The 15,819-nt window shown below is 37.4% G+C and overlaps 1 protein-coding gene across 4 annotated transcripts in view; it reads right to left on the bottom strand.

The window, feature by feature from the left end:
* The window catches only part of LOC126336522 (serine/threonine-protein kinase mig-15), a 327,805-nt gene that overhangs the window by 138,863 nt on the left and 173,123 nt on the right, over positions 1–15,819 (bottom strand). For 2 of the 4 annotated variants that reach the window (XM_050000312.1, XM_050000311.1), the window contains exons 13-16: positions 10,281–10,498; positions 5,692–5,759; positions 4,371–4,459; positions 1,724–2,485 (exon numbers count right to left, since the gene is read on the bottom strand). In XM_050000312.1, the coding sequence (XP_049856269.1) occupies positions 1,724–2,485; positions 4,371–4,459; positions 5,692–5,759; positions 10,281–10,498 (1,137 nt within the window). The remainder of the gene's footprint in view (positions 1–1,723; positions 2,486–4,370; positions 4,460–5,691; positions 5,760–10,280; positions 10,499–15,819) is intronic. The other 2 variants (XM_050000314.1, XM_050000313.1) reach the window with 1 other exon arrangement.

Raw genomic sequence — 15,819 nt, 5'->3', positions numbered from 1 at the left:
AGTAAATATGTCAATAAATAGCCGGTGAGGCGATTTCATTATCTGAAAAAAGAATAAGTAAACTCTCTGAGAAAGAAGTCAGTATAAAATGAAATGTACATAGGACTATTATACTGATTTACTGAATGCAGTCTACAAAAACTTCAAAGAATTTGCAAGGTACACAAGCACTCACGTCATCCACAGTATGGTATTAATACTGACTGAATTTCTGTATACCTTAAAGGTGAAAAGCTTCAACTGTGCTATATAGGAGAAGCAACTGCCATGCCTTTATACTCCACTTTTTTCTTAAAACAAATTTAAATGAACTCTTATTACATCGATGTTTGAGAACTAAATTGAAGACTTTACGTGGCCTAAGTTTCTTCAGTGTGTATTATAATCATCAGTTAGGCCATTTTGATCACTTTCACTCGTATTTTATTCGAAAAGGTTAATAGTTTACAGGTTAAATTATCATTTTAGAATAAAACATAACACAACTAGGAAATCTTTGATTTCTCTCTTAAGTTTCCCGTTTGTCTCTTTTAAACCTAGTATTTCTTCCTTAATGGTCAATTTACTGCATTCCATACTTTTTTTCCCACTTTCTGTCTATCCTGTTTTATACCCATCAAGGCGACATAACAAAAACAATATTAATAGTCATGTCAAAAAAGAAAATAGTCTGTGCCAAAACACAGTGCTTTTACTACACAAAATTTCTACATTTCAAAATCTGTATAAACCTTTCCTGCAAAATGTATCTGACTAGCTGCCATATTTTCATCAGTTTCTTCATAAGTTTCAGTAGCGTATTACAGGAAGAGGGGGTGAGAGCGAGATAGATAGATAGATAGAGAGAGAGAGAGAGAGAGAGAGAGAGAGAGAGAGAGAGTTGGCTTACAAATGGCTGATCAGATTATACCAGTCCATGTCAGAGAATTGTTATGCATTACACAAAATCTATACCCAGAACACAAAAACTACATAGATAATATGAAGGGGATACTTTTGCCTGTCCTAGATGTGAGAGAGTAGTTAGTGAAGTAAAGTGATTAGCGTATTTCTAAGCTTTTCAGCATTTTATTACTGCACTCAGTGTTATGGAAGCTCTGAGCTGACATGTTAGAGAATGTTAAGAATTAGATTCCACAGCCATTGATGCATAAGAATAAGGAGATTTAGTATTCACAAAAGGTTAATACATCCAAACCACTCAATGCAGACAGCATGGAACTACTGGCAAACACATTTGTTCCACAAATAATTACAAACCATGACATAATATTTATAGTATGCCGTATATACGTTCTAGATAATTTCTGAATGATACGGTACTGTATTACAAGCACAATAAAGAGAGGCATAATGAAAATATTGACAATATTTTTAGTTATGTACTTAGTGAGAAATCACAAAATGATATTTTTTACACTTTACAAAAAGTAATTGACAAATAAATAAAATTATTTAAAAAAATATTCTGTAGAATATTCAGTTAAATCTGACCAACTGCAACAGCTTACTTCAACAATAACAGGGACCATATGTGACTATATAATAATACGTTATAAAATTCAATCTTTATTGTGTAAACATACTACTACCGTAACACTGCATCAGTGAATGCCAGTAGTTTTATGCTCAATGTACAACTGAATGATACCAAAAACAACACACAAGGTGCAATGATACAGAAAGGACACCCTAAGAAGAAAATTCGTTCCCTGAAACTAACCTGTCGGAGGCTGTACTCTCCGATCTCGAGCGTGGCAATGCTGCTTGTGCTGCTATCTACAGCTTGACTGCTCCGTCTCCGCATGCCATCTGCATCACGAGAGAATCTCTGCTCCCCATCTAAGCAGCGAGGCTCTAGCCCGTGCCGCAGATCCTGTCTGTTTCTCAGCAGCACAATGTCCCCCTCAGTCTTCTCTCTCCGTGGTCTCACAGGAAATTCTGGACTTGCTTTGCTATGATTAAAATCTGTCAGAACAGGTTCACCATTTCTATTATTTGAACTGTTCCCCTTCTTCCCAAGCCCACCAAGGAGGTTCAAGCCAGCAACTGATGATCCTGGAATGTCAGAGCCCCTCCGTCCATTACCAGAAAATGAAATTCCAGAGCCGTGATTTTTTGATTCCATTAAAATGGCAGAATGGCGACTAGAAGCAGGGAAAAAATCAGAATTTTCACGTCGAAATCCAAATGGCACTGAAATGCGGGAATCTGATTCATTTCTGCGATGCTGGGGAGCATTTTTTTGCTCATTCACAGAAAATTTTCCACTAACATCATTCTGGCTGCTAACATCACAACTGTCTTTTTCTTTGGTTTTGTTATTGTTTTCTGTCTTATCTTCCCCCTTTAATTTGTCTAAGCGTTCACTAAAACCATGGAAATATCTACCAAAATCCAAGTCCCATTCTTTCAGCAGTTTTTGCTCATCAATTTCTGATCGTCGGCTTTGTTTGTGCTGTTGTGCTTTGGCTGCTGCTTCTCTCTTCACATACACAGCAAAGGAAAAACAATTACAACAACATAACAACAAGAATAAAATGATTAATGAACAAAAATCAAATAATCAAAAAAAAAAATGGTTGTGTGCAGTCATCCAAGTTATCTCTGAATCCACCCAAATGTGAATGCCTGTACTAATAACGTTACACAGGGAAACTAAGAAAGTAATTTAATTAACCATACCCCAATAATAGGAAGGACTTTGCTTAAACAAGGCCCAACAATAAGTAGGACTTACTGAAGAAAAAGAGATGATTACCCACAAATGTACTTAAGATGATAACATTTTTCTGTTATCCTAATTATGTTTTAATATGATTCAGAACTTATGTTTCCATAATAACCAACATATGGAAGCCTCTTTTTGACATAAAATTTATTTTTCTGAAATACAATATACAATAGATAAATAGCAAGTAAAGTAACTAGTGGAACAATAACAGACTGCAATAGACCACAGAGTTTTCCTCAAAATTTTTATTTCATCTTTATGAGCAGTGAAAGAACACTAGCTAAGAAATGGGAGGCTTGGACTATTGTAACATAAAATACTGGGACCACGTTTAAGGCTATGATTGCTGTTGACAAGTCTGCAAGAGTACCTTTTCTTATGAGAATTTTGGTGCATGTAGCACTTAGGAGGTATCAGATTTCAAATTAAAGTTCCACTACACAGTCGTTCATATACAATGAGCGTCCCCTCTTACCAGGTGTAAAGTGCTTGGTTAGCTACAATATCTGAAATGGAGAGGCATTTTTACTTACATGATGTCAGTTTTTGCACACAAGTCATTCAATGCTACAAACTTAAAATGTCAGTTTTCTTTGTTTGTTTATTGTGCTCAAACTATAAATGTGTGCGTAAGTTTTTGCCATCATATGCTAAACCTGTCAAAGCATATATACAACTGGCACTGACTGGCAAATGGGCATATGAAACATATATTTCAAATGAAGAACTGATTTTAACACACTGCTACGTTAGCATACCTAAGCAAATAGCAGCATCTCTTTTGTCATTTTAATGATAATTATGTCTCATAATATAGTGTCTGATACCTTTTGTTCTCTAACATATTATGACAGAGGTACAAGATTTTATATAGTGAATAAAAGAAAGTCTCTATTCACTGATGTGCTTGTAGTAAATGTCATTCCTCTGCATCCTCAAATTTAAATATAAGATTTGTTTAATGATATTTGCCAAAATAAGATACTGTGAGCACCGGCACAAATTACATGCTATATATGCAACATTTAGCTACACAAAATGCACAAAACAGAACATTGATCAGCTGTGAAACTGTTTTGTTTAGCATTGAACCACAATCACAGTAATGGGTTATGTCACACTACTATATTGCACAACTGTGCAGAATTTATTCAAGTCGCAAATAACAAACGAAAAGTTAAAATAATACAGACACAAAAGTTCTTGATAGGAAACAGCAATTTTAGATAAGAGATAATTAAGGTACCAGGTAATGGCAAGGCTAAATACCCACTTTAACACCAATTACAAAATAAGCACACATTTCCATGAAAGAAAAGCTTTCTTTTAGATCCAAATTATGTAGGACGGAGCACCCTACACAGACGCATAACTTCGAAAAATGTAGAGTATCTTTTAACGAATATCTGTGGAATGGAAGTGCTAACAATCAGCTCACATATTAAATGAAAACACTTAACAGGAATTCCATATAGAGCACAAAGCTATGTACATCAAGTCACCAATCAAAAGCTTGACACATATTGTGCAACAGATCACAAAAACATACAGGAATGCAGTGCATCTAACTATAACTAATCAAGCATAGAGACTGACATTTAAAATTGTAATAATCATGTTGTAACTGGGAGCTTACCCTTTTCATGACAAGAGTCCTATCAGAGCCTTCTTCTTCATCTGGCGTGGGTGGCAGAGGTCTGTTTGGAGCACCACTGGAAGAAGCACCTGAAAGAATTATTACTTGATATTTCCCATAAATTAATTTAATTTCATCAGAACATTATTCAGTACTATTAAACCCCTCTTTTATACTTTTCAGAGGAATTTAATGGTTCATAATTTTTAACAAAACAATTGTTTCAGTTTCTTCCACTGAATGTTTTTTTTCCATTAGGTTTCAACTTCATAAACACAAAACAAAAAAAAAAAAAAAAAAAAAAACTCAAAAATTTAGCAAAGTTTGAAAGTGATTACAAGACCTGGGTATATGTTACATGCACACAGATGACATCAAACAGTAGACAATAGGTGTATCTAACGTCGAATCATACAACTTGCTACCCTGTGGATATACAATGACCAAGAAAAATTTGCAAAAATACAGGATAGCATCTGATGCTTATTACATAACAAGGCGTAAAAAACACAGAATTACAATCTACAAATATCATAATGAAATTAAATGTATATAGACAGGTGGTGGCATAATGAAATATTATTCTGTAGGACGCAATATACAGTGAAATGTAAAATTAAATTATAGCTGTGCTGTCAGGTCTCATCCTGACCACTGACACTGGAAAACACAACGTATTTTGAAAGAAGTGCCAAAAGTATGTGACAATTACGACTGTAGCTTTGCAATCTAACACCCACTTCAAAAATCACTACTACATATTCCAAAAAATCTGTACACCATACATCACTTGATAACATTTACCTGCACAATATGTGTTTCACACTACTTTAAAACCAGTGCCTTGCCTACATCATATTTTTTATATTCACTATCGGTGGTTTGTTAAGTAAATGGTGTGAAATTAAAAATTATAATGTAAACAAGAGTGGAAATTAACATCCTTAACATAGAAAATGTCAAACAGTGGGAAAACATTAATACTGGGAGCATAAAAGTGTGATATATGTTATCCAGAAAAGTGGAGTTGTACTGGGTAAAAATTCTGAAAAACACAAAATATTTAGGTTACTCTTCTTCTGTGATATTATTGTAATTCATAAATAACTTTGGCCTATGATCTTCACTACCCATTGTTTAACTCCAACTAATCCAGTTTTGTATCTAACTTGCAACCCTCTCTTTCTTCCCTCAATAGTACGTCTAAGATGCAACTGTGACATTAGCAACCTGTAAACTTCCATCTTCGCTAAAGTTTTGCTTGAATTAATATAATTGGCACAAGAGACAAAACTGTAATGAAAACAGAAAAATATTTTACCTTCATGTATGACCATTGTCTGAGGCTGGTGCCCTGGATCCAATGGCCTGTAGGGGGAGAGTTCAGGCCTACACAGAATGAAAGTTGGTAATAGAGAGACAGATTAAAATTAGTGCAATCAGTGTACAAAATTAACAGTATAAACAATAACTTACTATGGTTTCTGTTTAATATAATATAAGCAATTGCATTCAAAGGAGATGGGATTGACAAAAATATATTATGGAAATAGTAAAAGCACTACAAAAAGAAGGTGCGCAACTTCTTGGTTCATTGAAGACGATACGGCAAATAATAAGTATTGCATCCCTATGAAAATCTATTTACAAGAACTTCAATTCACCTATTTCTCTACAAACCTCCCTTGCTTTGCCTGCCATACTATTCATATTGTTTTATGTTTAATCACCTTCGACCCCCTCCCGAAGCTAGTTCTGCAAGGTATTACCTGTTTGAAATTTATATATATAATTGAGTTTATAACCTGAGTAATATTGCACTGTAACCAACAAAATAAAAAAAAAAAAATCTTAGAACGAACCCTTGAGTGTGAGATCGCTAGTCCAATCTTTAGTAAGGCGCATTTGAAAGTGCAGGGTTAACAATTACAACAGGAAAAATATTAGCTGCTAATGACACACGACAGCATCAAGAGGTCAACAGAAAATGTGTGGTCGGGAGGTGCAAAGATCAATCTTCTATGGAACATATGTAGTACACGTCACAAAATGGTCATCACCGACATTCTAGAAATATTTAAAAGAAACAGTTAACTTCCATCATTGACACAGACTGAAAAATGGCATGCCACAATGACTGCAAAGGTCCGCACCATCAAGATCGAAGATGAACTCCGTGGGAGTTAGAAACCGTGTAGAATGTCCAGCTCAGCATCCACTCTTAAGGAACGCATATGGAATTATGTTGGTGTAATGGGATGAGAGAACTTGTGCAAGGTGATAGCATGCAACCAAATGTGAAACACAGAGCTTATCATGAAACTGGCCATCCTTTAAGGTGTAACTGCAAACAGTGCGATAGGTTTTACATGCACGGAGAAAACAAACATCCAGAGACTGAATTTGTCCATTGGTTCCACATGGTATGAACTGCAATGTCACCCTTTTCAGGAAGGATAATTTGCTCTACAGGAGAACCATTTTCATACGCAGGCCAGGAATCAAGCAAAAGCAAGTTATTCTGACCAGTTACTGGTCAAAAGCAGTGCTCATCATTTAGTCATAGTTCTCTTATGCCCATTTTCCCACTCCTGCTTGCTGTGATGTAAACGTTCCATACTACCCTTGCAAGATCACATGAGAAAAAATCATAGGGGGCAGAGCAACTCCAACTTCTTGCAGCACAATCAATAACTTTCCAGCCAATTTACCATTCAAATTCAAGGTCGCCACAATCATATACAAATGCATTAAGGCATTGATGTTAGTTGATCTTGATACAACTCTCTTGGTACCTTTAATTTTCAGGGTTCTTTCAAATGCGCCTCCTCTCCAAATCTCGACTGGTCGGAGTTGAAAACAAACTCTTTATCAAATGATGAAGTAAGTTTGTTTACCTCATCTACAAATTTTTGAGCTGATTCCATAGTCTTCTGTGCATCATCAAGTTGACACTTTGTTTGAAATTTCGTTATCTTACTTCTTCCACTGCTGCAGTTTTGTTTAAAATTATGCAACCATCCACCTCTTCCCTTGAAACCACTGTAATCTATACTGTGCACCGTTTGATATGCATAATGTATTATGTCACTACAATGGGCATCCCATAGACACTATAGAGCATCTTTGAAATGTGGGAACAGCAGTGCACCTGTCCTTCCTTGAATATCTGTAACTTTTCTTATGCACTATACGATCATACTTCTGCATAATTATATGAAATCTGACCATAACTGTATTTGTACTGTGCCGTGGATGATCTTCCATGTGTTAATTATGTTTAGTACCCGCTCCTTGGACAATGATTGTCTTTTACTATGTTTTACTGGTTATGGGATTTTCGGTTCTCGGTCCGACAAGGATAATGAATTACATGGCTTGACAACCATTTCCGATCACTTTCACTTGTTAAGCACATATCGTCATCACTGTACTCCACGTGTACATTGTTCGCACAGTCAAGCATAGGACACCACACTTTCCAGTGACTCATCTTGCAGGAACACTAGTATTTCATCTGTCACTTCTTTCTTGGGTTCCTTTCTGATGTAATGTCAACTTCAGCAACTGTTGTTGTCGATATAATGCAATGTTTGCTTTGTTTATTATTTCCACTGCCCTGCTCTGTATCAACACTACTAGCACTGCAGTACTGTTGTGAGTTACTCGTCGACTAAGCAGTTCAACTATGCTCCTTATCCTCATGCTGTGCTCAACATTGGATACTTCCAGTCCTATCCCCTGTTGCCACTATCAGCCAACACTGTGGTTGCATGGTAGACAATATGTAGGGCACATTATTAGCCTTCTGCGGCCTGCACTCAAGGGGTTCCCTGTTAGACAAAATCCAAGTTCCAGGAACTATTGGAAGGATGTGAAACACAAGTTACAACATTTGAGGACTGAGATGAGGTACAAACTTGAATAGAATTACTGCTGATATTTGAGTTTATAATGAAAATTCAAATTTATGTCCTTTCACACTCTTATAGTACTTCAAGTAACATAAAATTGCTCAGAGAGAATTATTTAAACATATCTTCCACAATCATTAATGATATAACAGTGAGAATTCTAATGTAAACAAGCTCCGCTGTTATTTATCGCTGACTCGAGATAACAGCAAATGATTCTAATTAGGGATACAAACCACATTCTAGCTTCTTCCACTATGACTGTACCATTCTCATCTTCCAAATGTACTGCTGGTGTAGAACCAAACAGAACGGGGAAAAATATATAGCAATTGTTTCATGATAGGCACAGCTACCAGACAATGCCACATTAAGCAAATTTTAATGCCTAAACAATGTACCTAAGTCCAACAAATACATAGGTGGTCTACAATGAGCTTCTTGATTTTGGCATAGTCCATACTACAACAGGTCCCAGTTTCTCAGTTGCTGTTTATTTATCCAAAGAAAATGGTGTCAATTGCATAGGGCTGAATATCAATCAATGCTTTCAGAGTTAAGTATGTCATAATCAAACAAAAGGAGTTCCACTGTGCATTCAGAAGATAGCACCAATTTAAAAATAAATAAACAAATAAAAACACCAATGAAATTTCTTGTGAAGTGTAACCCCTTGAAAAGACAAAGATGCACCCAAGAACACAATACACATTCTGCAAGAGTACGGAACACACGGACAACTGCTTTTCCTAAGGGATGATGCATCAGATCAACAAACAACAGTGTGCCACACACTACTTATCACAATCAATACAAGCACGTTTAAGTATCTGGTACAATAAACTTAACGTAAGGCAGCCACAACATGTAGGCTTTGCTTGACCAACATGATCATCAGAATGTTGTTATTTGAGAAATAGGAGGAGGTTGTGCATCCTCCATTTTATGCATAAATGAACACCTGCAGCTTAACATTCGTTCCCGATATAATGAATAACAACCCAAGCGGTCTAAAGATGGACTGAGGGTTTGTCTCCACATTTGCAGTGCATTACAAGATCTACTTGAAGCTGTAAAATTTCCTTATGGGCGGGACTAACACTATTAAAGTGAGAGTATTTACATTTGCAAGCACACTGTTTGTTGAAGCTTTTACTTATTTTATTTATATTTATTCATCCAAGGAGCATCTCACAATTATATTGGATTTGTTGAGGTAATACAACGCACATCAATAGGCCAAAATATACAACACACGGCACACATAACATGCTTTGACAGGGAATAGGACAGGTGGTCAGTTGTGGTCTTGATTAAGGAACCATCCTACAATTTGACTTAGTGATCTAGGAAAACCATAGGAAACCCAAATCTGGATGGTTGAACAGAGCAGCCCCATCCTCCCAAATATGAATTCAGTGTCTTAAAGGCCGCACTGCCTCATTCAGTCATTCCCTATAGTATAAAGTTTCGTGATTCAGTACCTACCTTCATTATCTAATTTGCGAGAATAAAACACCAGATCTAATTTTGCACAGTCTCCAACGTACCAGTTGCATCAAAAATGAATGAAATATTCATGGAAAACGCCAAGTTGCACCTGCATCCACTATCTACAAAATGGAGGGCACCAAGCGTTTTTGTACTAGTTACGCAGTGAACTAATGCAATAGGGTTGGGATCCCATCAGTGACAAAGATGACACCAACCACCACCCAATTCGACATTCATCATGGTGCTGATATATATAGATGTATGTAAATGTCTAAACCAACACATTTTCACTACTTTCTCCCAATTTACCAATAAAAATGAAAAATTGTACATCTGTGTAGACTCAATATGTTCAAAACAAAATGAAGCAAATCACTATGTCTATAATGTGTTAACCCCAGGTATAAAATAATGTCTCACATTGTGGCAGAGTATCAGGTATGTCTTGATCACAATTTCTACAAATCCTACTCAGCACAGCAGTAAAGACAAAACAACGTACAGTGGTTTTGGAGGATCGCTTGCCAGAAGTGTCCCATCATTGCGGACTTTGCCATCATCATCGTCATCAGAATCTGAGTCAGCAGCATCCAAAATTGAAGAAGAAGATTGTGGAAGAGATGATGGTAAAGGTCCTTTCCCATTTTGACGAGATCTTGCTGGTACTTCCTGCTGGCCCATAACTAACTCATTCAGCTGATCCACAATCATGTCCAAATCCTAGAAACAAAAAGTAAGAAACTTTCAAGCAGAGCTGCAGCTAAAAAAGCATTAATGTTCTAACAACAAAAGACAGTCCAGATCACAATAATTTTTTTTGTTACTGCAATTAAAAATAGGTAATATTTTGCGATATGCACTGCCTTTTATTACTAAAATGTTTAATCTGACTGCTGTTGTTCCTCAATGACATAAAAATTATTGTATTAATCTTCTATTCCAAGGATTGATTGATAGCTATAATTTTATCCACTGCTCAATGGAAGCAGATTTAAGAGAGTAATTTGGCCCATTTATATTAATATCTTGTGATCTGATCACATTAAAACTGACAAATTTCTAAGGAACAAGCTTCCACCTTCAGATGTACACCATCACAATGAGCAAACCATCTCAATATATATGCACTGAGATACTTCGTTTCTTGTGTGTGTGTGTGTGTGTGTGTGTGTGTGTGTGTGTGTGTGTGTGTGTGTGTGTGTGTGTGTATGGAGAGGGGGGGGGGGGGGGGTGCACGTGTGTGAAGGTGGAAAATTCTACCTCAGAAATGATGCACACCTTTTTTCTTATGGTAAATTAAGCCCCTTTGGAAAGATACCACAGTACGAAAGTTTTCCTGTAGTTGTGAAAAGAACATGTTTTCATGACCTTTTTTGGGATCTTTATTCCTTTCCTGTTTTCCTCTGACCCTGTCCATAATCCCCACTTTTCTCTCTTTTCTTTTACTGTAACTTCTTCGTAATCACCTTGAGATCATTTTACTCTGAAGTGCCAAACTGGCATTGGCATGCATATTCATACAGAGAGATGTAAAAAGGCAGAATATGGTGCTGCAGTCAGCAATGCCTATACAAGACAACAAGTGTCTGGTGCAGTTGTTAGATCTGTCACTGCTGCTACAATGGCAAATTATCTACATTTAAGTGAGTTTGAAAATGGTGTTATAGTTGACACACAAGCGATAGGACAGAGCTCTTCTAGGTAGCGATGAAGTGGGGATTTTCCCACACGACCATTTCACGAGAGCACCATGAATATCAGGAATCCGGTGAAACATCAAATCTCCGACATCTCTAAGGCCTGAAAAGGGTCCTGCAAGAATAGGACCAATGATGACTGAAGAGAATCGTTCAACGTGACAGAATTGTAACCCTTCCACAAATTGCTGCAGATTTCAATGCTGGGCCATCAACAAGTGTCAGTGTGCAACTCATTCAACGAAACATCATCAATATGGACTTTTGGAGCCGAAGGCCCACTTGTGTACCCTTGATGAATGGAAGAAAGCCCTTGATGACTGCATGAAAGAAAGCTTTACGCGTCGCTTAGGCCGTCAACACTGACATTGGACTGTTGATGACTGGAAACATGTTGCCTGGTCGGACAAGTCTCATTTCAAATTTTATCAAGTGGATGGACACGGGGTAAGGAGACAACCTCATGAATGCATGGACCCTGTATATCAGCAGGGGACTGTTCAAACTGGTGGAGGCTCTGTAATGATGTGGGGCATGTACAGCTGGAGTGATATGGGAACCCTGACACATCTAGATATGACTCTGACAGATGACAAGTGTGTAAGCACCCTGCCTGATCATCTGCATCCATTCATGTCCATTGTGCATTCCGACGGACTTAATACCAGCATAACAATGTGACACCCCACACATCCAGCATTGCTACAGAGTGGCTCTAGGAACATTCTTCTGAGTTAAACGCATCCGCTGGCCACCAAACTCCCCAGAATGAACATTATTGAGCATATCTGGGATGCCTTGCAATGTGCTGTTCGGAAGAGATCTACATTCCCTCACACTCTTATGGATTAATGGACAGTCCTACAGGATTCATGGTGTCAGTTCCTTCCAGCACTACTTCAGACATTAGTCGAGTCCATGCCACGTCATGTTGTGGCACTTCTGCATGCTCACAGAGGCACTACATGATATTAGACTGGCGTACCAGTTTCTTTGGCTCTTCAGTGTATTATTCATAAGAGAAATGGCTTGTAAGTTTAATTCCATTTCTCTATAGTTTCAAATCAATACAAAATATTTAAATTTCAATTAATGTATCCTCAGCTTGCTGTGAATATGCGAATAGTAAGCCTACTTCCTTCAGTAAACGTAGGACTAAAAGCACGCCGCAATAAGTTTCATATCAGCGCACGCTCCGCTGCAGAGTGAAAATCTCATTCTGGAAACATCCCCCAGGCTGTGGCTAAGCCATGTCTCCGCAATATCCTTTCTTTCAGGAGTGCTAGTTCTGCAAGTTTCGCAGGAGAGCTTCTGTAAAGTTTGGAAGGTAGGAGACGGATACTGGCAGAAGTAAAGCTGTGAGTACCGGGCGTGAGTCGTGCTTCGGTAGCTCAGATGGTAGAGCACTTGCCCGCGAAAGGCAAAGGTCCCGAGTTCGAGTCTCGGTCGGGCACACAGTTTTAATCTGCCAGGAAGTTTCATATCAGCGCACACTCTGCTGCAGAGTGAAAATCTCATTCTGGAAAATAATTGTGTTTCTGACAAATACTATCCCTCTCACTTTACTGCTATAAATAAGTTACAGCAATGCAAATGACAATGAGTGTACTTCACTGACTGTATTTCACTCTATCCTCCTAATTTCACCAGAATCAGTAGCCTGCTGTTCGGGAATGTTACTTTGTTACTAACCAAGTTTATTACTAGATTTTAGATTTTACCATAGCGAAGGTGTCCAGTACCTACTTTTTTTATTTTGGCTCATAAATACAAACCAAATTCCATAGAAATTGATGGAGCTGTTATGCTATGTACTATTTATGACTGAGGAATTTTGTTAGGAGAAAAACACCAGTGAGATCGCATCAAACAATGCATTTCCAGCTACGAGTATTAAAAGAAGATGACTCTTCAAACAAACAAATTACACCAGCCTCTGTTACAAAATGCATTTGAAGCAAAATTTGAAGGAATTCAACACTGATTTGTGTGCAGTACTTACACAAGCACAAATTCCGCTCAGTAAGTTGAACCATCCAGCCTTCAAGGGATTTCTTCAGGAATACACAAATAATACTTTAAGAAAAAACTACATAGAGCCCATTTAGTAAGAAACAATAAAAAGAATCAAGGAGAAAGTGTCTATGACTGATGTGGGAATAATTCTAGATGAAACTACAGACTCAATGGAACAATATGTTTTAACATTTTAGTTTTACCCTTAGCAGGGGAGATAATTAAGCCCATGTTGTGACAAATATACAGGCTGCAGAAAGCCAATGCCAGCACAGTAATGCAATCTATCATAGATCTCTGTTGAAAACTGTGGCCTAGCGGTATCAAGTTTAAAATCATTCTTCTGGTGGTTACAGACCAGCCTTCATGCATGGTCTCAGTTGTTAATCAACTGAAAATTTTTATTCTCTAACTTGAAGTACGTTAACATGCTTGGTCCATGCCCTTCACAGGGATTGTGAATCCATAAGGAATGAAGATAACATTGCATATCACTTCATCTCTCCACTGAAAGCACTGTGCAGTGTTGTTGCCTTCCCTTCCAAGTTTCCCAGTCACTACTTGGTGGAGATCGTGGATTTAGTGTGCTGCTATGTGTGTGAGAATTCTGAGAAGATTAAAAGAGTTCTTTCATTCTTTGTACCCAGCCAACACAGATGCGATTTCCAAGCCACAGTCACTTTCATTACCAGTAAAAATACATAATTTGCAGTCAGAACTATTTTTTGTCCATAGTTACAAACACCTGCCTGCAGCTATTGCAAACGACAGAAGAAAAGAAAAAACAATGGGATACTGTTACTTCTGTGAAGGAGAGGCAGATGGCCTTACCAAAGTCTAGTCTTAAGAAGAACCTGGATACTGAGGAATTTACCACTCCTGTACAGTTGCCGTTCCAAGTGAGTAGCAAGTTTGCCCCAATGGTTTCTGTGGTTGTCTAAAGAAGCTGTAGCATCTACAAATACATTTCTATCTCCTAATACAAACACACTTATTTTTAAAAACGTTAAGACGCCGAATGTCTTGAATTACAAAAGATTCATTCATTTTTCTTATGAGCAGGGTGTATATGCGAACAAGAAAAATAAATAAATAAATTCCTTAATTTTTATTTCCCGGTTACAAAAACACTAACGTGTGAAAATACACTTCTTCATAGCGCAAAAATAGACTTCTTCCATTTTAAGTGACAGTACACTTTCCCCCGAAGCTATAAAAATATCAATCCTTTGAATGGTAAATGTTTTATACACTTGCGTAGAACTTCCTTGCACTCCAGAAAACAAAAAAAACTTAGCCAAAAGGAAGTTTTGGAAAGATCTTTAATGTGCAACAACATTTACACTGCATATTTTCGTATTCTATGGATTCGAATTGCACCAGATACAGCACACTAGTTTCCAAAGCATTGAAATTAAGATTGAAATGCACTTTGGTAAGCCAATCATAGCTCATGTCATGTGATCTCGCCAGCCAATGATGGCAGATATTCAGAGTATAGGATACGTGATGTAGTCAGCCAATAGCAACATCACTGTTAAGTAGCACAAACCCACAAATAGGAAAAGTTAATGGTTTAAATTAATGCATATAGTGCCGCTACAAGGAAAGCTAAGCTTTCACATGTAATATTGGTCTTTTTATGCGTGTTACACTTTAAGATACATCACACAAATGTGCCAGTAAAATTTTACTTAACCTGTTAGAAACAGGTTTGTTTCAGCAGTTGCCTGAGAGCACCAGAAAACATTTTAATGTGCGCGGGCAGAACAGTGTGGAATGAAACACTTCGTTTCTAATAAGCTGACTGTCTCTGTGGAAAAAATTAATAAAAGCCACATTTATTACACAAAGCGACAAAAATAATTTCATTGTTCTGCAAGACGATTAATGCTCGACAGCAAAATATGGAAATAAAATCAAATCAGAACACTGAAATTAATAACATATTTTGGCCTTCTGCAATTATGTGAATGTGTTTTAATTTACTTGACCACTCCCAGCTACAGAAATGTGTTTGGTTTTCATTTGATGTGAGAACTGTAATCAAGGAGGAAGCAGCAAATTCACCAAAAGTAAACAAGGCTCACATGGAGACTAAATCCCTCCCCACTACAACCCAGAGTGTTTGCGTAAGTGCGAATCTGGCAGCTTGGGCATGACAGAAAAATTTTTCCAGGTAGCAACTGGCTGCCTGTTACTAGTGCTGATACAGATAACAGCCACATTTCAAGTAGCCAGAAGCGAAAAAGGTACTGCCCACATACAGCTCAACTGTGCATGCACGTGAGCTCGCTGACAACTGCTCAAATGTATTTAGTATAAACA

This window comes from Schistocerca gregaria, chromosome 2 (genome assembly GCF_023897955.1).
Source record: "Schistocerca gregaria isolate iqSchGreg1 chromosome 2, iqSchGreg1.2, whole genome shotgun sequence".
In the NCBI taxonomy this organism is placed as follows: Eukaryota; Metazoa; Arthropoda; class Insecta; order Orthoptera; family Acrididae; genus Schistocerca; species Schistocerca gregaria.
The sequence above is the reverse complement of the archived record's forward strand: the minus strand, read 5'-3'. Positions and strand labels throughout refer to the sequence as shown.